Source organism: Mobula hypostoma, chromosome 25 (genome assembly GCF_963921235.1).
Source record: "Mobula hypostoma chromosome 25, sMobHyp1.1, whole genome shotgun sequence".
Classification (NCBI taxonomy): domain Eukaryota; kingdom Metazoa; phylum Chordata; class Chondrichthyes; order Myliobatiformes; family Myliobatidae; genus Mobula; species Mobula hypostoma.
This window is the reverse complement of record NC_086121.1, coordinates 47069196-47096189: the sequence shown is the minus strand read 5'-3', so window position 1 is coordinate 47096189 and position 26994 is coordinate 47069196. Positions and strand designations below refer to the sequence as shown.

General features: G+C 46.6%; 1 protein-coding gene across 5 annotated transcripts in view; it reads right to left on the bottom strand.

Moving 5' to 3' along the window:
• Nucleotides 1-172: 172 nt before the first annotated feature.
• Nucleotides 173-26994, bottom strand: part of patl2 (PAT1 homolog 2) — a 49872-nt gene continuing 23050 nt past the window's right edge. For 3 of the 5 annotated variants that reach the window (XM_063033379.1, XM_063033382.1, XM_063033383.1), the window contains exons 10-17: nt 22430-22527; nt 21427-21480; nt 20768-20910; nt 20502-20652; nt 20140-20274; nt 10045-10142; nt 9580-9729; nt 173-9220 (exon numbers count right to left, since the gene is read on the bottom strand). In XM_063033379.1, coding sequence (XP_062889449.1) covers nt 9187-9220; nt 9580-9729; nt 10045-10142; nt 20140-20274; nt 20502-20652; nt 20768-20910; nt 21427-21480; nt 22430-22527 — 863 coding nt within the window. In that variant the 3' untranslated portion in view covers nt 173-9186. Of the gene's footprint in view, nt 9221-9575; nt 9730-10044; nt 10143-20139; nt 20275-20501; nt 20653-20767; nt 20911-21426; nt 21481-22429; nt 22528-26994 lie in introns of all 5 variants that reach the window. The other 2 variants (XM_063033380.1, XM_063033384.1) reach the window with 2 other exon arrangements.

Here is a 26994-nt window from a genome sequence, read left to right as displayed (position 1 = left end):
GCTGTAGAGATGGAAGGAGAGGGGGAGGGTTGTGGGAGGAGAATGGGGTCACAGACTGGGAGGGAGAAAGGGCAGAGGTGCTGGAGGGGATCACAGATATGATAAAGGGTATACAGGCTAAGGGGATGAGAGATGGGGAGGGGCATGGGGGAGGGACGGTCTCGGAGATGGGGAGATATGTACTAACCCGGAGAGAGATTTATTGAACAGAATCAGTAAATCTTCTAAAAGGATGAGCTTGAGCAGAATGTTTGAACCACCTCATTTGTGGCTACTGCTGGTGTGTAATGCTTGCAAGATAGTTCAGAGATAGCAGAGTTGTATCTGCAAATTTGTCACGCAGTAGCTTACACTAAGTTCCTGATGTTGCTGAGGAGGTCTGTCTTTCTGTCCACATGCTTCACGTTAATGGGCATTGGGTCAGGGAGAGTTCAGATCTCACCCAGATCAGAGTGATCGATGGATAAGGAGTTGTGCGGTGCTCCCTCTTCACTGCCACTTTCACTTCAGAACTCCCTCCCTCCGCGTCATCCCTCTCCCACAGCGCTCTCTCCCTCTTCACTGCTCTTGTCCCATGGTGCTCCCTCCTTTTTGCCTTTCCCTTTCCTGTGCAGCTCCATGACCCCTCACTGCTCCTTCCCCTTGGTGCTCCCTCCCTCATCACCCCTCTCCCCCAGCACTCCATCCCTCATTACCATTCTTCTTCCCCCCAACTTTGCCTCACACCTCACCTTCCTTTCCAAAAGCTCTACACCCCTTCTTCATCTTTCCCTCTCCAGTGCTGCTCTGCCAGGCCTTGCTCCCCATCCCCTGGCAATCGATCCTTGCTGCTCTCTCCCTCTGCACCATTCCTATTCTGCAGCACTCCCTCTTCAATTTCCCCTCTCCCAGTGTACTTGCTCCTTACTATTCGCTCCATCCACACCTCTCCTGCTCCTTTCTGTTGTCCCATCTCCCTTGGCATTCCCTTCAGCCTTATCCCTCCAGTCTCACAAAACTCCCTTCTCATCTTCCCCCTTCCTTTGCTACACCCCTCTCCCGTGGTGGTTCCTCCCTTCCTGCAGATCAACAATGTTTTTTGGGAAAGTCAAGTTCATAACACTCTAAAGTACAGGAGCAGAATAAGGCTGTTTGGCTGATCTAGAGTGTTCCCCATGGGATGTGGCTCACTTACCTCAACACCTTTCTCAGGCCTTCTCCCCTGTAACCCTTAACCCACTTACTAATCAAGAACCTATCAATCTCTGCTATAAATACACCAAATGATTTGGCCTCTGCAGCTCTCTGTGGCAATGAATTCCACAGTTACACCACCACCATCTGGCTGAAGAAATTCTTCCCCATCTCAGTTCTAAAGTAATGTTTCTTTTCTGAGGCTGTGCCCTTGGATCCCAGACATGGAGACACCCTCTCAAAGTCCAGTATATACAGTCCTTTCAGTATCTGGGAGGTTTCAATTAGAACCCCCCCTCCCCCAATCATCATTCTGATGGAGTACAGGCCCACTCCTTGTACATGAGGCTCTTTCTTTTGGGATAATTCTTGTGAACTTTCCTCTGGATCCTCTTCTGAGCTAGCACATCTTTCCTTCGAAATGGGACCATAAGTTGCTCATAATACAATGCAGAGCAGTGCAACACTGGACAAGCCATTAGGCCCATGACATCCTGATCTTGCTGTCAATTTACACTAAATGTCCTCCTGTCTATTACCCATATCTTTTCATTACCTTCATATTCATGTATCTATCTCATAGTCTTCTACTGCACTAAATTACCTTCTTCTGTTGCTATTCCGGGTAACCTATTAATTCATCCACAACTTGGAGTTAAAAAGTAAGTGTGCTGCCTAACATAGAAAACCAACGGCACAATACAGGCCCTTTGGCCCACAAAGCTGTGCCGAACATGTCCTTACCTGAGAAATTACCTAGGGTTACCCATAGCCCTCTATTTTTCTGAGCTCCATTTACCTGTTTAGGAGTCTCTTAAAAGACCCTATCATATCCGCCTCCACCACCATCGCCGGCAGCCCATTCTGCGCGCTCACCACTCTGTTTTAAAAAAAACTTACCCCTAATATTCCAAGCACCTTAAGACTGTGCCCTCTCATGCTAGCCATTTCAGTCCTGGGGAAAAAGCCTCTGACTATCCATCGATCAATGCCTCATCATCTGATACACCACTATCAGGTCACCTCTCATCCTCCATTTTGCCCTTCGAGCCAGCACCGCCATTCACTGTGATCATGGCTGATCATCCACAATCAGTATCCAGTTCCTGCCTTATCCCCATAACCTTTGATTCCGCTATCTTTAAAAGCTCTAACCATCTCTTTCTTGAAAGCATCCAGAGACTTGGTCTCCACAACCTTCTGGGGCAGAGCATTCCATATATCCACCACTCTCTGGGTGAAAAAGTTCTTCCTCAACTCTGTTCTAAATGGCCTACCCCTTATTCTTAAACTGTGGCCTTTAGTTCTGAACTCACCCATCAGCGGGAATATGCTTCCTGCCTCCAGCATGTCCAATCCCTTAATAATCTTATATGTTTCAATAAGATCCCCTCTCAGCCTTCTAAATTCCAGAGCATACAAGCCCAGTCGCTCCAATCTTTCGACATATGACAATCCAGCCATCCCGGGAATTAACCTTGTGAACCTACGCTGCACTCCCTCAACAGCAAGAATGTCTTTCCTCAAATTTGGAGACCAAAACTGCACACAGTACTCCAGGTGTGGTCTCACCAGGGCCCTGTACAGCTGCAGAAGGACCTCTTTGCTCTTATACTCAATTCCCCTTGTCATGAAGGCCAGCATGCCATTAGCTTTCTTCACTGCCTGCTGTACTTGCATGCGTGCTTTCAGTGACTGATGTACAAGAACACCTAGATCTCGTTGAGCTTCCCCTTTTCCTAACTTGACTCCATTTAGATAATAATCTGCCTTCCTGTTCTTACCACCAAAGTGGATAACCTCACATTTATCCACATTAAACTGCATCTGCCAGGCATCTCCCCACTCACCCAGCCTGTCCAAGTCACCCTGCATTCTCATAACATCCTCCTCACATTTCACAGCCACCCAGCTTTGTGTCATCAGCAAATTTTCTAATGTTACTTTTAATTCCCTCATCTAAATCATTAATATATATTGTAAACAGCTGCGGTTCCAGCACTGAACCCTGCGGTACCCCACTGGTCACCGCCTGCCATTCCGAAAGGGAGCCGTTAATCGCTACTCTTTGTTTTCTGTCAGCCAGCCAATTTTCAATCCATGTCAGTACTCTGCCCCCAATACCATGTGCCCTAATTTTGCCCACTAATCTCCTATGTGGGACTTTATCAAAGGCTTTCTGAAAGTCCAGGTACACTATATCCACTGGCTCTCCCGTGTCCATTTTCATAGTTACATCCTCAAAAAATCCCAGAAGATTAGTCAAGCACGATTTCCCCTTCGTAGATCCATGCTGACTCGGATCAATCCTGTTACTGCTATCCAGATGTGTCGTACTTTCATCTTTTATAATTGACTCCAGCATCTTTCCCACCACCGACGTCAGGCTAACCGGTCTATAATTCCCTGTTTTCTCTCTTCCTCCCTTCTTGAAGAGAGGGACAACATTAGCCACCCTCCAATCCACAGGAACTGATCCTGAATCTATAGAACATTGGAAAATGATTACCAATTCGTCCACGATTTCGAAAGCCACCTCCGTACCCTGGGATGCAGACCATCAGGTCCCGGGGACTTATCATCCTTCAGACCCAACAGCATTTCCTGCCTAATATAAATTTCCTTCAATTCATCCATTACCCTAGGTCCTTTGGCCATTATTACATCTGGGAGATTGTTTGTGTTTTCCCTAGTGAAGACAGATCCAAAGTACCTGTTCAACTCGTCTGCCATTTCCTTGTTTCCCATAATAAATTCACCTGCTTCTGTCTTCAAGGGCCCAATTTTGGTCTTAACTATTTTTTTCCTTTTCACATACCTAAATAAGCTTTTACTATCCTCTATTTACTATTTTGCTATTCTTTGCTAGTTTACCTTCGTACCTGATTTTTTCTCCGCGTATTGCCTTTTTGGTTACCTTCTGTTGCTCTTTAAAAGTTTCCCAATCCTCCAGCTTCCCACTCGTCTTTGCTATGTTATACTACTCTTTTATTTTTATACTATCCATTACTTCCCTTGTCAGCCACGGCCTCCCCTTAGGATCTTTCTTCCTCTTTGGAACGAACTGATCCTGCACCTTCCGCATTATTCCCAGAAATACCTGCCATTGCTGTTCCACTGCCATCCCTGCTCGGGTATTGTTCCATTGAACTTTTGCCAGCTCCTCCCTCATAGCACCATAGTTCCCTTTGTGTAAAGCACAGTAGTACACATAACACATATAAACACACAACTTAAAGAATTAAATCTACAAATGAATTACACATAGATATAATAACACAGAAGTTACAGATGTAAAGTGCATAAATTTTGTACAGTGCAATACAAATCATCCGGTGACACTTTGGATATGATGCAGCAGTGAGTTCAGAAGCCCAAGGGCTTGAGGGAATAAGCTGTTTGCCATCCAGACCATTTTTGTCTTTATGGATCAGAGTCTCTTGCCTGATGGTAGAATGTCAAAGAGGATGCTTGACGCATTGGTGGGATCCTCAATAATACCAAGGGCCCTGTGTATGTAGCGTTCCTGCTGACCGTCGCCAACGGAGGTTAGACACCCCCATATGATCCTCTTTGCTGTTCTCAGTCGTTCATAGGGACTTCTGATCTGATGGTCAGCTGCTCCCATACCGGACGGGAATGTAGCTTGTCAGGTTGCTGTCAATGGTGCTCCTGTAAAATGCAGTTAAGATGGGGAGGGTGGGTGTAGAAGGCTCGCTTGCCTCAATCTCCTCAGAAAGTAGAGACGCTGCTGTGCCTTCTTATTCAGGGAGGTGATATTGAGGGGCCAGGTGAGGTTGTCTGTGATGTGAACTCCGTGGAACTTGGTGTACTTAACTCTTTATCGAGGAGCTGTGTATCTGCATAAGGAGATGGCTCATCTGTAACTTCCTAAGGTCTACAATCATTTCCCTGGTCTTTGCCACGTTCAGACTTGGGTTGCTGTTCTCACTCTAGTCCAACAGCTGCTCCACTTCCTCTCTGTACTCTGACTCATCTTGATGAGGCCAACTACTTTTGTGTCACAAACTTGATGACACGGTTTTAGCTGAATCCTGTGACCAGTCATGAATCAGCAGTGTGAACAGCAGCAGGCTGAGCACACAGCCCTGGGGAACACCAGTGCTCAGCATAATGGGACTAGAGACATTGTTGCCCACAAGGACTGATTGTGGCCTGTGTACAAGTATCCAGTTACAAAGGGAGTTGTTGAGACCCAGCATGGACAGTTCCACCACTAATTTCTATGATATGATGGTATTAAAACACCAAACTGGTCTATAAACACCAACCTGGCATATTAGACCCTATTTTCCAGGTGAGACAGTACAGGGTGAGGGTAGAGGCTATAGACTGATTCGAGTGATAAGCAAACTGTAAATGGTCTAATGTAGTCCAGAGAAAGGTTTTAATCACTCCATAACCAACTGCTCAAAGCATTTCATAATGGTTGATGTTAATACCACAGGACAACAGTCATTTAGACACCTCCTTTGGCACTGGAATGAGGCCTGCCACCTTGAAACTAAGGGGACAATGGATTGTCCGGAGAGATGTTGAATATATCTGTCAGAACCTCAGTTAGCTCGGCTGCAAAGTCTTTCAGAACCCGACCTGGTATGTTATCTGACCCCGGTGCACTGTGCGTTGACCCAGATGAAGGCTTCATCTTGATCAGCCACAGTAATTTACTTCATACTTTTCTGGCTTGAACTCTATCTGCCACTTCTCAGCTTAACTCTGCTTCCTGTCAATGTCCCATCATAACATACTACAATTCTACACCATCTACGACTCCACCAACCTTTGCTTCATCTTCAAACTTACTAAACCACTCTTCCACTTCCTCATTCAAGTCATTTATAAAAATCACAAAGAGGTGACCTGGAACAGATTCCTGCAGAACACCACCGGTCACCAACCTCAAGGAAGAATATGCTCCATCTACATCCACCCTCCGCCTTAAATGGGCAAGCCAATTCTGTAATCACACAGTCAAATTTCCCTCGATTCTATGCCTCCTCCTTTCTGAATGAGCCTACCATGTTGAACCTTATCAAACACCTTATTAAAATCCATATACATCATATCCACTGCTCTATCTTCATCAATGCACTTTGCCACATCCTCAAAAAATTCAGTCAGGCTTGTGAGGCATGACCTGTCCCTCATAAAGCCATGCTGACTATCCATACTTAGATTGTGCTTTCCCAAATGGTCATAAATTCTGTCTCTAAGAATCTCATCCAACAAATTGCTGAATTAAGACTCACTAATCTATAAGAACAAAAGAATAATGTTTGACACCGACCAATCAGCTGTACTACTATGGCCAGTGAGGATGCAAAGATCATCACCAATGGTGCAGTAATCTCCTCCCTTGCTTCCCACAGTAACCTGGAGTACATCCTACCCAGCCCCAGGGATTTGTTTATTCGAATGTCTTTCACATTTCCAGCAGATCCTCTTAAACATCAACACGTTCTGGCATATCAGTCTGTTTTACACTGAGCTCACATTCATCAAGTCCCATATCACTGGTGAATATTAAGGGAAGTATTTATTAAGGATCTTCCCTACCCACTTTGCCTCCAGGCACAGGTTTCTTCTACTATCTGATAGGTCCTACCCTCAATTCTGGCCATCCTCCAGTTCTTCACATACATGCAGAATGCCTTGGTGTTTGCACAATTCCATTCACCAATCCCTTCTCACGTCCCCTTCCAGCTCTTCCAAGTCTATTCATTCTTCGGTTCCTTCCTGGCTATCTTGCCAACCCTTCCCCAACCTGGAGTTCACGGACTGCTTGGTTAATGGTAGGGGTCTATGGCATAAAAAGGGGTTGGGAACCCCTGCTCTAGAGCCTTGTCTGATTCTCTTTTCCAAAACCTTTCTTTCTTCCTATTGACTAGATGTTGCACATCTCGTCACCGTGGTTCCTTCATCCTGTGATTCTTTCCGTCTCAAAGGGACAAATCTATTCAGAACCCCATGCAAGTACTCCCTAAACAGACTGCACCTTGTCATTGTGTTTTTCCACGCACATCCATTCCAAATTTATACTTCCAGGTTCCTGCCTAATAGCATCATAATTCCCCCTTAAATACTTTCACATACCCTCTGCTTCTATCCCTATCCAAGGTTATGGTAAATGTCAATGTCTCTGAAATGCTGATTCTCTGAGAGACCAGACACCTGATCTGTTCATTGTCTAGCACCAGATACGGTATGGCCTTTCCTCTAGTCAGCTTGTCTACATATTGTGTTCAGAGTCCTAGGACACACCTATCAAGGTGTAGCACCTGCTTAGCCCCCAACCAGAGTCACATGAAGCCATAGGAGAAGGTGGTGTATGGTCATATGAGCAGTCGGTACATATCACAAGTCCTGGTTATGCGACCACTGACGCTAGGCAGACAATCTCTGAACAGTATTGATAATGGCTGGGGACACCTGTCTTGTAAAGACACTGCCCAGGAGGAGACAAACCACTTCTATAGACAAATTTGCTAAGAACAATCATGGTCATGGAGAACATGATCGTCCATGTCATACGTCATGGCACATGATGAGATAGAAGAAAGCTCTGCAAAAGCAAGACCTTTCTGAAAGTAAAATATATTAGAAACACAGTATGAGGGACAGGCCCTTCAGCCCAGTGTGTGCAAACATGCTAAATTAAGCGAAACCCCTTCTGCCTGCACAGGATCCATATCCCTTCATTTCCTGACTCAAACCACAGATGGATTTGCACCCAACACCTCCCCTGGCTCATTTCAGATAGCTACCACTGTTTATATATTTAAAAAAAACATCCCCCCCCCCCCACCTAAACATCTGTCCTACACTATTTTGACATTTCCACTGTGGGGTTGAAAGATTCTGTCTATCTAAATTTGGTAGGGCACCACAGTAACACAGCAGTTAGCATATGTCCTCCCTGTGAATACATGGGTTTCCTCCCACAGTTCAAAAACTAGTTAATTGGTCATTGTGAAATTGTCCAGTAACTAGGCTAGAGTTAGATAGTTGGGCTGCTGTGTTGTGTGGTTTGTTTAGCTAGAAGGGTCTGTTCCACACATTATCAATAAACAAATAAAATAAAAATAATAAATGTTAAAACAAACCATTTTCAGGTATCCCCTCAGCCTCTGACCCTTCAGAAAAAAATGACCCAAGTTTGTCCTTACAGCACATGCCCTCCAAGGCAGGCAGTATCCTGGTGAATCCCTTCTGCATCCTGTCCCAAACCTTCACACCCTTCCTATAATGGGGCAACCAGAGGTAAATGCAATACTTTGCAAGTAATCCGACCAGAGCTTTATAAAGCTGTAATGTAACTTACTGACTCTTCAACTCCATGCCTCAACTAAAGGCAGGAATGCCATACATGTGCAACCACTTTCAAGGAGTTGTGGATGTGGACCCCAAGATCCCTCTGTATATTAGCAGTGTACTGTCCCTTTCCATTTTACCTCCCAAAGTGCAACATCTCACACCTACTTGATTAAACTCTCATCCATAACCACATTGTCTCCAGATGTTTCCAGTTTTGTTTCCCCATTGATCTAGTGCCTGTTACTAGCTGATCAGGGAGAACCTTCAATGGATGTCTGCAGTGACCTGTCCCAGGAGGTTGGAGGGGGCAGTTTCCCCATTCTCTTCTTCTCCCACCCGTTCCAAGTACCCAGCAGGGGGTGGGCCAAAGCTGGAGAGAGACACAGGAAGAGGGTGAAGCCAATAAGCCTTTTATTGCACAGAGTGTGGTCTGTGATCCTTAGTGGGGCAGGTACAGATTCCCCATACCCTAGCTTGTTAGAAAGCCTTCCACCACCCTCCCCCTCACCTACCCATTCTGCCCTTTCTCCTAGCCCCCATAGCTGCATCTCCATCTCTTCAGTTCCCCCCAAACTAGAGGGAGGGGAGAGGGAGCCTCAGACAAAGGGGACACTGTTGCAAAAATCTCCGCAGTTCAACAGAGGAATGGGGTTGTGGAGCCAGCCCATGCTATGTTTACATACGGGAACAGGAATCGGATACGCTGAATCTGTGGGAAAGAAAGGAAAGGGAGGGAGAGTGTCAGAAAACTTCAGACCCATCCCTGTCTCCACAGTCTCCTTCCTCCCTAAACCCACCACATCCCCAAGACCACCTCCCTATCCGTGACACCCCCACGTGCTGTTCCATGTTAATGTGACACCCTCCTTCCTCTACACCATGCACATTTCTGTAACCCACTTGCTACCCTACAGCCCTCGTCTCTTTATGCACTATGGGATGGGATAGTGTGGAGGGAGCCTCGGTGTCTGAGCCTGGGAGTGTGTGATGGTATAGGGTGGTGGGAGCTTCACCCTGTATCTGACACCAGGTGTGGATGGAGCCGCACTGGATGTAGAGGATACCTACTCAATCTTGTCCTCCAGTGTGTGGGCTGTCTGCTTGTCCACGTACCGGCAGAAGAGTGGGAGCAAGTTGCTAGGGAGCTGAAGGGGTTCAGCCATGCTTGATTTTGGGGTCTGCGAGAGTTCCCGGGCCACCAGGAAGATGATGTCCGTCCTTTGGAAGGAATCACAGGATTACACAGGCTGTGAGAAAGGGAAGGGAAGGGAAGGGAAGGGGGAAGGTATGGGGGCAGGGTGCAGAAATGTCTAGGTACCCTGAACTTTGGCCCAGCAGAGAGTCAGGTATTCCCTGTCTCGTTTTGTCGCAGTTTGAGCAAAAGACTTGGGCATTACCATGAATGCTAATTTTTGGAAAAGCCTTGAGGCAGGACGTTTCCTCGATCCAGAGGGATATGGTGACGGGGGGGTGGAGGGAAAAGAGTGGGAACATGGAGAGCCTGGGGGATAAAGGAGAGACAGTGCTACTCACCAGTGCTGGAAATCCTCAACACAGGGCTCTGTGAGACAGCTAAGAGAGAGTAGGGACTCTCCGTGACTCAGCAGGACATAGAGGAAGGAAAGACTGAACTAAAGGAAGAGAGACAATATCACGTCAGGCCCATATGCAAAAAGGCCTAAAATTCCTCCCACCCACTCCCCATCTCTACTTCCACCTCCCCCCTCTGTTGCTTCCTCCCCTTTCCCCCGTTTCCCCAACTACAGAAGAATTACACCATTCACCCAGCCACTTGCTTAGTTGGGGGGGGGGGGTAGAAGAGGAGAGAGGATATAACAGGGGGAACACTGAGTAGGCCAATGTTGGCAAGACTAGGTTTGAGAGGTAAGTATTTGGCAAGTTTCTTCTTCCTATTACTTTTCTTCATTCCTCATCTGTTAGAGCACAGTTAGTGCTATGAGCATGGCTCCTTTGCCTCTGTTTTGTTCTGTATGTGAGATATGGAAATTCTGGGACCTCTAGCCTCCCGGAATACTGATCTGCCCCAGGTACAGTTCCTCAGAGAACGTGTTAAGGAACTGGTACTGGAGTACAATGACCTTCAGTCATACAAGAGACCAAGGAAGCGATAGATAAGAATTACAGGGAAGTACTCACCCCTAGGTTGTAGGAGGCAGGCAACTGTATGATTGTTAGAAGGGATATGGTCAGCCAGTGTAGAGTATCCTTATGGACATTCACCTCAGTAATAAACTTCCATGTAGATAGTGTTGAGGGGGTTGACCTACTGGGGGTGGGGGGGCACAACAACCAGGTTGCTGGCACTGAGGCTCAGAAGAGAATAGAGGTGAAGAGGACTACAGTAGTGATGGTTGATTTCATAGCTGGAGGAATAGAGACAAGATTCTGTGGATGTGATAGGGACACCCAGATGGCATATTGCCTCTCAGGGTCAGGGATGTCTCAAATCAGGTCCACAGCATTCGATTGGGGGGGGGGGAGAAGAGAGAGCACAAGTCTTGGTACATATTGGCACTAATGACATAGGTAGGAAAGGTGAGAAGGTCCTGAAGAGAGACTTTAGGGAGCTAGGTAGAAAGCAGAAAAGCAGGGTAGTAATCTCTGGATTGCTGTCACCAGTAAGGGTAAGAATGGGATCATTTGGCTGATGAACACATGGTTAAGGAACTGGTGCAGGTGGCAGGGGTTTGGATTTCTGGATCTTTGGGATCTGTTAAAAAAAAAGGATGGGTCACACCTAAAACCAAGGAAAACCAATATCCCTGCAAGCAGGTTTGCGAGAGCTGTTAGGGAGGGTTTAAACTAATTTAACACAGGGATGGGAATTGAGTGATAGGGCTGAGGATGGACAGTTGGTTTACAAACAGAGGCAGTATGTATGAGACCGCTAGCAAGAAGAGGCCAATGACAGGCAAAATTGCAGTTAATGGGATGAGTTGCAATGGAGGGGGACAAAATCAAAACGGGTAATACGAGGGGTGATTGATAAGTTTGTGGCCTAAGGTAGAATTTTATTAAACCTAGCACATTTATTTTTTCCTACATTTAAACAGTTAGTCCAGTGGTCGTGGAGCATACGGATCCCTTCTTTGTAGACATCGGCGTCTTGGACCTCTGGAAAGTGGTCCACAGCAGGGGTGATTGATACGTTCGTGGCCTAAGGTAGAAGGAGATGAGTTATTACCTTCAAACTTTCTGCATGTTCACTCAAAGAGCTGAACTGCACATGCATGTAACAAGAGCTGTCTAACTCATTGCCTTCTCCCTAAGGCCACAAACTTATCAATCACCTGTCGTAGACCACCTGGAGGTCCAAGACGCTCTCGTTACATGCACGTGCAGTTCAACTCTGAGTGATAATGCAGAAAGTTTGAAGCTAATAACCTATCTCCTTCTACCTTAGGCCATGAACTTGTCAATCACCCCTGCTGTGGACCACTTTCCAGAGGTCCAAGACGCCGATGTCTACAAAGAAGGGATCCGTATGCTCCACGACCACTGGACTAACTGTTTAAATGTAGGAAAAAATAAATGTGCTAGGTTTAATAAAATTCTACCTTAGGCCACGAACTTATCAATCACCCCTCGTATTACCCGTTTTATTACCATACAGAAGGGATCTGTATGCTCCATGACCGCTGGACTAAGTGTGTACATGTAGGAGGGGATTATGTTGAAAATTAAATGTGCTAGGTTTTCTAAAATTGACTCCTTCTACCTTAGGCCACAAACTTATCAATCATCCCTCGTAAATACAGTACCGACAGTGTTATATTTGAATGCCACACAGAATATGGAATTTGTAGCACATTTACAGATTGGCATGTATGATATTGTGCTCATTAATGAATCGTGGCTAAAAGAAGATTGTAGTTAGGAGCTTAAAGTCCAAGGATATACATTGTATTGAATGGACAGGCAGATAGGCAGAGGAGCTCTGTTGGTAAAAATGAAATCAAATTATTAGAAAGAGGTGACATAGGATTGGAAGGTGTTGAATTGTTGTGGGTAGGGCAAGGAACTGCAAGGATAATAAGACCCTGATGAGAGTTATAACAGGCCTTTGAACAGTATGCAGGATGTGGGATATAAATTATAATGGGAGATAGAAAATCCACATCAAAAGGGCAACATTACAATAGTCACGGAGGATTTCAATACGCAGGTTGGGAAAATCAGGTTGGTGCTGGATCCCAAGAGGGAGAATTTGGAGAATGCCTATGAGATGGCTTTTTTGAGTAGCTAGAGGTTGAGCCACTAGGAGATCAACTATTCTGGACTGGGTGTTGTGCAATGAACTGGAATTGATCAGAGAGCTTAAGGTAAAGGAACCCTTAGGGACCAGTGATCATAAATTGATAGAATTTGCCCTGCAATTTGAAAAGGAGAAGCTAAAGTTGGATGTAATAGTATTACAGTGGAGTAAAGGGTATTACAGAGGCACGAGAGAGGAGCAGGCCAAAACTGATTGGAAGGGAACGCCAGCAGGGATGAATGCAGAACAACAATGGTTGGAGTTTTTGGGAGCAATTGGCTGGAACTCAGTAATAAGGTGGTTTTTAAAAATCAATATGTGGACTGTCCAACAAAAGGAGGGGCAGTACTGGACCTGGTGTTGGGTGACAAGCCTGGTCAGGTGACTGACCTCTTAGTGAGAGAACAGTTAGGGAACAGTGACCACAACTCCTTAACTTTCAAGATGGCTACATACAAGAATGGGTATGATTCTTGTGGGAGAGTTTTAAACTGGAGTAGGGCAAATTATGAGGGCATTAGGCAGGAACTAAGAAGCGTTAATTGGGAACATCAGACATATGGAGCGTGTTTAAAGATCAATCGTACAGAGTACAAGAACAATATGTTACTGCTAGAAGAACAGAAATGGAAAGATAAGAGAACCTTGAATGTCCAAAGTGGTAATGAACTTAAGTCAAGAAAAAAAACTTCAGAAGTTAGGATCAAATGAAGCACACGTGGAGTAAAACAAAGCCGGAAAAGAACTAAAGAAAGGAATTAGGAAAGCCAGGAGGAGTCATGAAAAGTCCTTGTCAACTAGGATTTAGGTGAAACCTTCAAGGATAAAGGGGGGAACATTTGTGTGGATGCAGAGAATGTGAGTGAGGTACTTAATGAGTACTTTTGCTTTAGTATTTACCAAGGCAAAGGATATGGAGGACCAGGAGATCAGTGCTGAGTGTATAAATACATTTAGGCATTTAGATGTCAAGGAGGAGGAAGTGTTGGGCATCCTAATGAGTATTAAGATGGATAAGACCCCAGAGCCTGATGGGATTTACCCTAGGATACTGAAGGAGGCAAGAGACAAGATTATTGGGCCATTGACCAGTATCTTTCTTTCCTCTAGCCACAGGCGAGGTCCTGGAGGACAGGTGAGTGGCTGTTATACCTCTATTTAAGAAGGGAACAAGGGAAAATCCTGGAAACTGTCTCACGTCAGTTGTAGGGAAATTGCTGGAGAAAATTCTAAGAGAGTGTAGAAGTGAGCATTGGAAACCCATGGCTTAATCAGGGAGAGCCAGCATAGCTTTGTGTATGGCAGGTGGTGCCTTACCAGCTTGATAGAGTTTTTGACAAAGTGGCGAGAGATTGATGAGGGTAGGGCAGTAGATGTTGCCTACGTGGATTTTAGTAAGGCATTTGACAAAGTCCCTCAGATGGAAGGCTAATCAAGAAGATTAAGATGCATGGGATCTATGGCAAACTGGCTGTATTGATTCAGAATTGGCTTGCGCTTAGAAAACAGTAGTGGTTGAAGGATTTATTCGCTCTGGATGTCTGAAATTAATAGAGTTCTGCAGGGATCTGTGTTGGGACCTCTGCTGTTTGTAGTGACCTGGATGAAAATGTAGATGGGTGGGTTAGTAAATTTGCAGGTGATACTAAGACCAGTGGAGTTGTGCATAGTGTAGAAGTCTGGCAAAGAGTACTGCGCAATATAGAGCAGTTGCTGGTATGGGCAAAGAATTGGCAGATGGAGTTTCACCCAGATAAATATGAGGTGTTACAGCTCGGTAGGGCAAATGCAAGGAGACAGTACACTGTTAAGGGCAAGATCCTTAAACAATGTTGCTGAGCAGAGAGATCTTGGCGTCTAAGTTTATAGCCCCATGAAAGTACATAAACAGGTCAAGAAGGCTTAAGAAGGCTTCGGTGGTTAAGAAGGCTTATAGAATGCTTTCTTTTATTAGTCGAGGCATTGAGTTGAAAACTCAGGATGTTATGTTTCAACTTAATAAAACTCTGGTTAGACTATATCTGGAGTATTGCGTACAGTTCTGGTGACCCCACTGTAGGAAGGATGTTGGGGCTTTGGAAAAGGTGCAGAAGAGGTTTACCAGGACATGACCTGGTTTAGAGGGTATGCGCTATCACGAGAGGCTGGATAAACACAGATTGTTTTCTCTGGAGGCCAGAGGCCGAGAGGAGATCTGATAGAGGTTTACAAGATTATGAGAGGCATAGATAGAACGGACAGAGAGCATCTGTTTACCAGATTTCAAGTCAAGTCTAGTCTATTGTCATTTCGACCATAAGCTGCTGGTACAGTACACAGTAAAAATGAAACAACATTCCTCCAGGACCATGGTGCTACATGAAACAACACAAAACTACGCTAGACTAAGTGAGACAACACAAAAACTACACTAGACTACAGACCTACACAGGACTGCATAAAGTGCACTAAACAGTGCAGGGCAGTACAATAATTAATAAACAAGACAACAGGCACAGTAGAGGACAAATTACAATATAATAATAAGTGATGTAGATGTCAGTCTAGACTCTGAGTATTGAGGAGTCTGATGGCTTGGGGGAAGAAACTGTTGCACAGTCTGGTCGTGAAAGCCCGAATGCTTCGGTACCTTTTGCCAGATGGCAGGAGGGAGAAGAGTTTGTGTGAAGGGTGCGTGGGGTACTTCACGATACTGTTAGGTTTGCAGGTGCAGCGTGTGGTGTAAATGTCTGTAATAGCAGGAAGAGAGACCCCAATGATCTTCTCAGCTGACCTCACTATCTGCTGCAGGGTCTTGCGATCTGAGATGGTACAATCCCCAAACCAGGCAGTGATGCAGCTGCTTAGGATGCTCTCGATACATCCTCTATAGAATGTGGTGAGGATGGGGGGGGTGGGGTGGGAGATGGACTTTTCTCAGCCTTCGCAGAAAGTAGAGACGCTGCTGGGCTTTCTTGGCTATGGAACTGGTGTTGAGGGACCAGGTGAGATTCTCCACTAGGTGAACACCAAGAAATTTGGTGCTCTTAACGATCTCTATGGAGGAGCTGTCAACGTTCAGCGGAGAGTGGTCGCTCCGTGCTCTCCTGAAGTCAACAACCATCTCTTTTGTTCACATTCAGAGACAGGTTGTTGGCTCTACACCAGTCTGTTAGCCAATGCACCTCCTCTCTGTATGCTGACTCATCGTTCTTGCTGATGAGACCCATCACGGTCGTGTCATCGGCGAACTCGATGATGTGATTCGAGCTGTGTATTGCTGCACAGTCGTGGGTCAGCAGAGTGAACAGCAGTGGACTAAGCACAGAGCCCTGGGGGCCCCCCCGTGCTCAGTGTGATAGTGTTGGAGATGCTGCTCCTGATCCAGACTGACTGAGGTCTCCCAGTCAGGAAGTCTAGGATCCAGTTGCAGAAGGAGGTGTTCAGGCCCAGCAGTTTCAGCTTTCCAATCAGGTGCTGAGGAATGATTGTGTTGAATGCTGAACTGAAGGCTGTGAACAGCATTTGAACGTATGTGTCTTTTTTGTCCAGGTGGGCGAGGGCCAGGTGGAGGGTGGTGATGCATCTGTTGAGCGGTTGGGATGATACGCGAACTGCAGGGGGTCCAGTGAGGCGGGGCAGCAGGGTCTTTATGCATCTCATGATGAGCCTCTCGAAACATTTGAAATGTCTAATAGCCGAGGGCACGCAATGAAGGTGAGAGGGGATAGGTTCAAGTGGGATGTGAGGGAAAGTTTTTTTTTCCCCACTCAGAGTCTGGAATGTGCTGCCTGATATAATGGTAGAGACAAATACATTACAGGCTTTTAAAGAGACGTTTGGATAGACACTTAGAGGTAAAGATGATGGGGGGATATGGACATGGTGTAGGTAGGAGGGATTAGTGTTTGGGTGTTTTTGATTTGCTTTTTAGCTGGTTCGGCACAACATTTGGGCTGAATGGCCTGATCCTGTGCTGTACTATTCTACGTTCTGTGTTCTAATTTGGAAGTTGCAGGATAGATACATCACAAAATAGTATTCTAAAGGCAGGATGACGCATCTACGGCTGACAAGAGAAGTCAATGTCAACTTAAAAGCCAGGCTTTTATATAGAACAAAAATTAGTGAGCAGTTAGAGGACTAGGAAGCTTTTAAAACCAACAGAAAGCAACTAAAAAAATCATTAAGAAAAAGATCTAATGTGAAAGTAAGCAAACTAGCCAATAATATTAAAGAGGATAGCAAAGGTTTCCTCAGATATATAAAGTGTAAAAGAGAGGCAAAAGTATATATAATTGGACTGCTGGAAAATGACGCTGGAGAGGTAGAAATAGGGGACAAGGAAATGGCCGATGAACTGAATAAGTACTTTGCATCAGATTTCACTGTGGAAGACTCTAGCAGTATGCCGGAAGTTTGAGAGTTGGGGGCAGAAGTAGGCGAGGTTGCCATTACTAGGGAGAAAGCACTTGGGAAACTTAAGGGTTTTAAGGTAGATAAAGTCAACTGGACCAGGTAGTCTCCACCCAGGGTTCTGAAAGAGGTGGCTGAAGAGATAGTGGAGGCATTTATAATGAACTTTCAAGAATCAATAGATTCTGTCAAGGTTCCAGAGGACTGGAGAATTGCAAATGTCACTCCACTCTTCAAGAAGGGAGAGAGATAGAAGAAAAGAAATTATAGGCCAGTTAAATTGACCTCAGTGTTGGGAAGATCCTCAATGTTAAGGATGTTATTTTGGTGTCATTAGAGGCACACAATAAAACAAGCTGAAGTCAGCATTGTTTCTGTAAAGGAAAATCATGCCTGACAGTTCTGTGCGAATTCCTTGAAGAAATAACATGCAGCATAGACAAGGGAGAATCAGTGGATGTGGTGTGTTTGGATTTTCAGAAGGCCTTTGACAAGGTACCACACATGAGGCTGCTTAACAAGTTGTGAGCCCATGGTATTACAGGGAAGATTCTAGCATGGATAAAGAGTGGCTGAATAAAGGGAGCCTTTCTTGGTTGGCTGCAGGTGACTAGTGATGTTCCACAGGGGTCTGTGTTGGAACTGATTCTTTTTACATTATATGTCAATGATTTAGATGACAGAATTGATGGCTTTGTGACCAAGTTTGCAGACAATATAATACAGGTGGAGGGACAGGTAGTGTTGAGGAAACAGAAAGGACACAGACACCTTAGGAGAATGGACAAAGTAGTAGCAGATGGAAAACAGTTTTGGGAAGTATAGAGTAATGCACTTAGGTAGAAGTAAAAGCGTAGATTATTATCTAAATGGAGAGAAAATCTGAGGTGCAAATGGACTTGGTAGTCCCCATGCAGGATTCCCCAAAGGACAATTTGGTGAGGAAGGCAAACGATGTTAGCACTCATTTTGAGAGGACTAGAGTATAAAAATAAGGATGTAATGTTGAGGCTTTAAAAGGCACTGGTGAGGCCTCAGTTGGAGCATTGAGAGCAGTTTTGGGCCCCTTATAAGACCACAAGATGTAGGAGCAGAATTAGGCCATTTGGCCCATCAAGTTTGCTCCACCAATCATGGCTGATCCTTTTTTTCCTCCTCTTCAAGCCCATTTCCCAGCCTTCTCCCCATTACCTTTGATGCCATGTCCAATCAAGAACTTATCAATCTCTCAAACAACAGGAATTCTGCAGATGCTGGAAATTCAAGCAACACACATAAAAGTTGCTGGTGAATGCAGCAGGCCAGGCAGCATCTCTAGGAAGAGGTGCAGTTGACGTTTCAGGCCAAGACCCTTCGTCAGGACTAACTGAAGGAAGAGTGAGTAAGGGATTTGAAAGTTGGAGGGGGAGGGGGAGATCCAAAATGATAGGAGAAGACAGGAGGGGGAGGGATGGAGTCAAGAGCTGGACAGGTGATAGGCAAAAGGGATACGAGAGGATCATGGGACAGGAGGTCCGGGAAGAAAGACGGGGGGGGGGGGGACCCAGAGAATGGGCAAGGGGTATATTCAGAGGGACAGAGGGAGAAAAAGGAGAGTGAGAGAAAGAATGTGTGTATAAAAATAAGTAATAGATGGGGTACGAGGGGGAGGTGGGGCATTAGCGGAAGTTAGATAAGTCGATGTTCATGCCATCAGGTTGGAGGCTACTCAGACCGAATATAAGGTGTTGTTCCTCCAACCTGAGTGTGGCTTCATCTTTACAGTAGAGGAGGCCGTGGATAGACATATCAGAGTGGGAATGGGATGTGGAATTAAAATGTGTGGCCACTGGGAGATCCTGCTTTCTCTGGCGGACAGAGCGTAGGTGTTCAGCAAAGCGGTCTCCTAGTCTGCGTTGGGTCTTGCCAATATATAAAAGGCCACATCGGGAGCACCAGACGCAGTATATCACCCCAGCCGACTCACAGGTGAAGTGTTGCCGCACCTGGAAGGACTGTTTGGGGCCCTGAATGGTGGTAAGGGAGGAAGTGTAAGGGCATGTGTAGCAATCTTTGTCTTAAATACACCCAACGACCTGGCCTCCACATCTGTATGTGGCAACAAATTCCACAAATTCAGCACCCTCTGGCTAAAGAAATTTCTCTGCATCTCTGTTATGTATCGACACCGCTTTATCCTCTTGTCCTAGACTCTCCCACCATGGGAAACATACTTTCCATATCCACTCTGTCTAGCCCTTTCAACATTCAAAAGGTTTCAATGAGATTCCCCCCCCCTTCTAAATTACAGTGCTAATGTTCCTTATATGATAACCTTTTCGTTCCTCATATGATAACCTTTTCATTCCTGGAATCATCCTTGTGAACCTTCTCTGGATCCTCTCCGGACCCTCTCCAATGCCAGCACATCTCTTCTAAGATGAGGAGCCCAAAACTGTTCACAATACTCAAGGTGAGGCGTCAACAGTGCCTTATAAAACCTCAGCATCACATCCCTGCTCTTGTATCCTAGACCTCTTATCTAAGAAACGATGTGCTGACTTTAGAGAAAGTTCAAAGGAAGTTCACAAAAATGATTCTGGGGGATTGAAAGGTTTATCATACGAGATCGTTTGATGGCTCTGGGGCTCTGCTCACCGGAATTCAGAAGAATGGAGGGAATCTCATTGAAACCCATCAATTGCAGGTAAGTCTCAGTAAAGCGGATGTGGAGAGGATGTTTTTTTTTTATGGCGGGAGAGTCTAAGACAAGAGATCCCCCAGCCTCTGTGTAGAGGGACATTCAGTTAGAATTTCTTTAACCAGAGAGTGTTGAACCTGGAATCCACAGCAGGATGTGGTGGGGAAAGGATGTGTATGGGGGGGGGGGGAAGATGCAGAACAAGAAGCGGGAAATGGGTTGGGGGGGGTGGGAGAAAAACAGAGAGACCAGGAAAAATGGAGCAGCACTTCCCTACCGTGTTGTGGAAGATGTGTTGGAGGGTGTGTGGAACACCCCCACCCCAGATCACTTCTCGGAGCAGGGAGATAAGTTGGGAGAAGGTGAGGCTGGAAACACTCCTTGTTAGTGCTGGGAAGAGGAGGGGCAGGGGCTGGGGTGGGAGGTGGGAGGTGGGAAAGAGAAAAAAAATTGAGTTAGCCTGGGATGTTAGCCCCTTTCTTTGTGCTCTCTCCCTCTGTCCTCTTGCTATTCCTCCCTCATTGCCCCCTCCACCAATCCTCCTGTGGTATTCCCCTTCCCCCAACCCTTCCTGTGGCACTCTCTCTCACTTCCTCACAGCCCTACCCCCACTCCCTTGTCCCTTCTTCCCATCCTCACCTCATCCATACCCTCCTTGCCCAGCTGATGGAGGGATGCAGCCACAGAGAAGAGGATCTCGGTGCAGCGGGTGGGAGGGAGCAGAGGCAGGAGACGGGACAGCAGTTTTATCCCCTTCCGCACCCTCAGTATCCTAAAAAGTTCTGAATTCCTGCAGGAGAGAGTGAGGAATGGTTGGCCAGTTACTAAATGGGGAGAGAGGATAGTGTTCCCGACACCTGGTCCAAGGGATGGGTGGTGGGGAGACAACAGTGCTGATCACTCACTCTTCCCTGATGCCCACATGGAGACGCTGGTAGAGTTGCTCCAGTTTCCTGTCCCTGAGTGATTGGTACATCAACCTCTTCTCCTCTGGCACAGATACCAGATGGGTCTCCATCTCCTCCAACTCCAGGAGCAGCTGGTACATCTGATTAAGTGAGGTGGTAGTTAATAACGTGCATCATATCTCAGTGGGAGAAAGAACTCTCCCTCCCTCCACAGAACCCCCTCTGTCTCTGGTATCCCTCCTACTTTCCCTGACCTCCCTCCATCTTTTAGAACGAATCTGCTTTCCCTCCATCAGAACCTCCCTTTAAGGGTCCCTCTGATTCCTTCCACAGGAAGTCCCCTTCGGTCATCATTCCCTCCACGGGATCTCTTCTTTCCTCACCCCCATGGAGGCCCCTCCACCCTCGGTAGCACTCCTTCCTTCCACGAGACCTCTATTCTTCATCCCACTTATTGGAACCCCCAGTCCCTCCCTCCACAGGAGTCTCCCCTTACCCCACCTCCTACCTTTCTCCCTCCATCCTGGGGATACTCCTCCTCCCTTTCCTCAATGGCATCCCATTGTTCCCACCGTCTGCATCTAATCCTACACTTTCTGGGATCCCTCGCTCCCTCAATCCTCATCCCACCCTCTCCCTCCCAAGAGATCACCCACCTTCTCGATGTTGTCCAGCAGATGAAGTCGCTGCCGACCTAAATTTGGTGGGTCCTGGGATTGGAGGTATGGGAAAAGAAAATGCCAAAATTCAAAATACAGCCGAGTATGTTACCACACACAAAATGCTGGGGGAACTCAGATCAGCCAGCATCTATGAAAATTAATAAATCGCCAAGACCCTTCTTCAGGACTGGAAAGAGGGATGATGCCAGAATAAAAAGATGGGGGTGGGGAAGGAGGAATGAGAGGATAGTGGACCATAAGGAAAGGGAAGGAGGGGCACCAGGATGAGGAGAAGAGGTAAGAGGCCAGAATGGGGAATTTAAAAAGTGGGCAGGCAGAGGGAATAACATTACCAGAAGGAGAAATCGACTTTCATGCCATCAGGTTGACAACATTGTGTTAAAAGAGGATGCCATGGACCAACATCAGAATAGAAATGGGGATATTGCTCCAATATAGTACCCCTGTTCCATCTGCCAAAAGCAAAATTTCCCTGTGGTTAACCACTTTAATTCCTATCCCCATTCCTGTTCTGGCATGTCAGTCCATGGCCTCCTCTTCTGCCATCATGAGGCCCCCTTCAGGATGAAGGAGAACACCTCATATTCTGTCTAGGTAGCCTCCAACCTGATGGTATGAATATTGATTTCTTCTAGTAATTTTTCCTTACCCCTTTCCTCTTCTATTCCTCACTCTGGCCTCTATCTCTTCTTCTCACCCGCAATTCACCCCCCTCCGGTGCTCCTCCTCCTTCCCTTTCTTTCATGGTCTGCTCTCATCTCATTTCAGATTCCTTCTTTGTCAGCTTTGTACCTTCCCTACCCATCTGGCTTTACTCATCACCTTCTAGCTGGTCCTTCTTCCCCTTAATTCTGGCATCTTCCCTCCCAGATGCCACCCCACCCATGACTCGGCAGCTCCTCCACCCTCCCCATCTCAGCAAGCACCCTTCACTCCCACGTGACTCTTCCGCCCCACTCTCTGAACCCAAACACACCTCCTCCAGGGTTAAGACGTGAACAACATCTATGGCTCGACGAGGGCTGTAACATGTGGAGACAGCAACTTGTCCCAGGGAACCCTCGATGTGGACAACTGTGGGTCAAATAGAGAAGAGTTCACCTACTGAGAAACATACCTCACCCTAGCGCACACACACCAGATGTCAGACACAGAGCGCGGCTCCTTCTGCCCTGTCTCAAAACACATGCTCAATGCAGGGCACTCTGGTAACTACCCCTCCTGACTCATCCAGTTTCCTTTAGAACTCAGTCTCTCTCATTCTCCATAGGTTGGTGGACAAAGAAATTTATTACTCAAATATTCTCCCAAAAATCAATCAAAAACTTTGAAGCTAGTACCTGCTAGCTAGAAGCTAGGCTACTATTTGCCAAATATGTCAGATTTCATTCTTCCTCCTGCTGCTTTGGTTCAAACTAGTGATTTAGTCATAGTCATACTTTATTGATCCCAGGGGGAAATTGGTTTTTGGTACAGTTGCACCATAAATAATAAATAGTAATAGAACTATAAATAGTTAAAATAGTAATATATAAATTACGCCAGTAAATTATGAAATAAGTCCAGGACCAGCCTATCGGCACAGGGTGTCTGACCCTCCAAGGGAGGAGCTGTAAAGTTTGATGGCCACAGGCAGGGGTGTCCTATGACACTCCGTGCTGCATCTTGGAGGAATGAGTCCCTGGCTGAATGTACTCCTGTGCCCACCCAGTACATTATGTAGTGGATGGGAGACATTGACCAAGATGGCATGCAACTTAGATATGTTTTTCAGACACCACCGTGAGAGAGTCCAGTTCCATCCCCACAACATCACTGGCCTTACGAATAAGTTCGTTGATTCTGTTGGTGTCTGCTACCCTCAGCCTGCTGCCCCAGCACACAACAGCGAACATGATAGCATTGGCCACCACAGACTCGTAGAACATCCTCAGCATCGTCCGGCAGATGTTAAAGGACTTCAGTCTCCTCAGGAAATAGAGACGGCTCTGACCCTTCTTGTAGACAGCCTCAGTGTTCTTTGACGAGTCCAGTTTATTGTCAATTCGTATCCCCAGGTATTTGTAATCCTCCACCATGTCCACATAGACCCCCTGGATGGAAACGGGTCACCGGTACCTTAGCTCTCCTCAGGTCTACCACCAGCTCCTGAGTCTTTTTCACATTAAGCTGCAGATAATTCTGCTCACACCATGTGACAAAGTTTCCTACCGTAGCCCTGTACTCAACCTCATCTCCCTTGCTGATGCATCCAACTATGGCAGAGTCATCGGAAAACTTCTGAAGATGACAAGACTCCGTGCAGTAGTTGAAGTCCGAGATGTAAATGGTGAAGAGAAAGGGAGACCAGACAGTCCCCTGTGGAGCCCCGGTGCTGCTGATCACTTTGTCGGACACACAGTGTTGCAAGCACACGTACTGTGGTCTGCCAGTCAGGTAATCAAGAATCCATGACACCAGGGAAGCATCCACCTGCATCGCTGTCAGCTTCTCCCCCAGCAGAGCAGGGCGGATGGTGTTGAATGCACTGCAGAAGTCAAAAAACATGACCCTCACAGTGCTTGCTGGCTTGTCCAGGTGGGCGTAGACACGGTTCAGCAGGTAGACGATGGCATCCTCAACTCCTAGTCGGGGCTGGTAGGCGAACTGGAGAGGATCTAAGTGTGGCCTAACCATAGGTCGGAGCAGCTCCAGAACAAGTCTCTCCAGGGTCTTCATGATCTGGGAGGTCAATGTGACCAGTCTGTAGTCATTGAGGCCCACAGGGACGAGGCAGGACGTCTTCCACAGTACAGGAACCCTCCGGAGCCTCAGGCTCAGGTTGAATACATGGCGAAGTACTCCACATAGCTGAGGGGCACAGGCTTTGAGCACCCTGGTACTGACACCATCCGGTCCTGCAGCCTTGCTTGGGTTGAGACGTTTCAGCTGTCTTCTCACCTGTTCAGCCGTGAAGCCCACCGTGGTGGTTTTGTGTGGGGGAGGGGTATAGTCATGAGAGCAGGGGGGCCTGTGAGGAGGGGTAAGAGGGGAGAGTGGAATATAGAAACATAGAAAATAGGTGCAGGAGTAGGCCATTCGGCCCTTCGAGCCTGCACCGCCATTTATTATGATCATGGCTGATCATCCAACTCAGAACCCCGCCCCAGCCTTCCCTCCATACCCCCTGACCCCCGTAGCCACAAGGGCCATATCTAACTCCCTCTTAAATATAGAGAATGAACTGGCCTCAACTGTTTCCTGTGGCAGAGAATTCCACAGATTCACCACTCTGTGTGAAGAAGTTTTTCCTAATCTTGGTCCTAAAAGTTTTCCCCTCTATCCTCAAACTGTGGCCCCTCGTTCTGGACTTCCCCAACATCGGGAACAATCTTCCTGCATCTAGCCTGTCCAATCCCTTTAGGATTTTATACGTTTCAATCAGATCCCCTTCAATCTTCTAAATTCCAACGAGTACAAGCCCAGTTCATCCAGTCTTTCTTCATATGAAAGTCCTGCCATCCCAGGAATCAATCTGGTGAACCTTCTTTGTACTCCCTCTATGGCAAGGATGTCTTTCCTCAGATTAGGGGACCAAAACTGCACACAATACTCCAGGTGTGGTCTCACCAAGGCCTTGTACAACTGCAGTAGTACCTCCCTGCTCCTGTACTCGAATCCTCTCGCTATAAATGCCAGCATACCATTCGCCTTTTTCACCGCCTGCTGTACCTGCATGCCCACTTTCAATGACTGGTGTATAATGACACCCAGGTCTCGTTGCACCTCCCCTTTTCCTAATCGGCCACCATTCAGATAATAATCTGTTTTCCTATTTTTGCCACCAGAGTGGATAACTTCACATTTATCCACATTAAATTGCATCTGCCATGAATTTGCCCACTCACCCAACCTATCCAAGTCACCCTGCATCCTCTTAGCATCCCCCTCACAGCTAACACTGCCACCCAGCTTGGTGTCATCCGCAAACTTGGAGATGCTGCATTTAATTCCCTCATCCAAGTCATTAATATATATTGTAAACAACTGGGGTCCCAGCACTGAGCCTTGCGGTACCCCACTAGTCACCGCCTGCCATTCTGAAAAGGTCCCGTTTATTCCCACTCTTTGCTTCCTGTCTGCTAACCAAATCTCCACCCACACCAATACCTTACCCCCAATACCGTGTGCTTTAAGTTTGCACACTAATCTCCTGTGTGGGACCTTGTCAAAAGCCTTTTGAAAATCCAAATATACCACATCCACTGGTTCTCCCCTATCCACTCTACTAGTTACATCCTCAAAAAATTCAAAAAATGTGTGTTGATTGGGGGCCGACAACAGATGGCTCATGTGGTTAAGTTCGTTGGCCCTGTCCACACTGCCCTCAGCTCATCTGTTGCTAATTTGCCGGAACCCAGTGATGGTCCTCATCCTCCTCCAGACCTCTCTCATGTTGTTCTGCTGGAGTTTCCACTCAAGCTTCCTCCTGTACCTGTCCTTTGCCTCCCTGATGCTGGCTTTCAGGTCCCTCTGTACTGCCCTCAGCTCCTCCGTATTTCCATCTCTAAACGCCCTCTTTTTAGCGTTCAGGATGTTCTTAATGTCCTTTGTCACCCATGGCTTGTTATTTGAATAACAAAGGACAGCTCTTGTCGGAACATTGCAGTCCACACAGAAGTTGATGTAATCAGTTATGCATTCTGTGAGCCCATCAATATTCTCTCCATGTGGCTCACAGAGTGCCTGCCAGTCTGTCACCTCAAAACAACCCTGGAGCGCCTTATAACCCTCCTCCGACCATTTCCTCACTGTCCTCGAGGTTGCAGGTTTACTTTTCACCAGAGGCACGTAGCAGGGTTTTAGATGCACCAGGTTGTGATCTGACCTTCCCAGTGGGGGGAGGGGAGAGGCGCTGTATGCATCCTTAACGTTAGTGTACATCAAATCCAGAGTCCTCTCCCCTCTGGTTGTACAGCTCACATACTGCGTGAAGTTGGGCAGTGTTCTAGCCGTGGTAACCTGGTTGAAGTCACCCGAGATGGTAATGAGGGCACTCGGGTGCTGGGTTTGTAGTCTGGCTATGACGGTGTAAATGATGTTACACGCCGACATCGGGTTGGCAGAGGGAGGGATGTACACAACAACCACAATTGCATGTGAGATTTCCCTTCGCAAATAATATGGCCAGAGTCCAACAGCAAAAAGTTCAATATCCAGGCTACAGACACGTTCCTTGATCGTAATATGCCCAAGATTGCACCATCTGTTATTTACCAGAACCGCCAGTCCCCCTCCTTTACGCTTACCACTCTCAGTGCAATTCTGGTCAGCTCGAACGGTCTGGAAGCCCTCTATGGAAACGCTTTGATCGGGTATGTCCTCGTGAAGCCACGTCTCAGTAAAGCATATGACACTGCTCTCCCGAAGTGTTCTCTGACTCCTGACAAGTGCCGTCAGTTCGTCGATTTTATTCCCCAGCAATCTCACATTTCCCATGATGAGAGAGGGGAGACATGGCTTATAACTTCTCTTCTCCATAAGCCTCTGTTGTCTCAACCT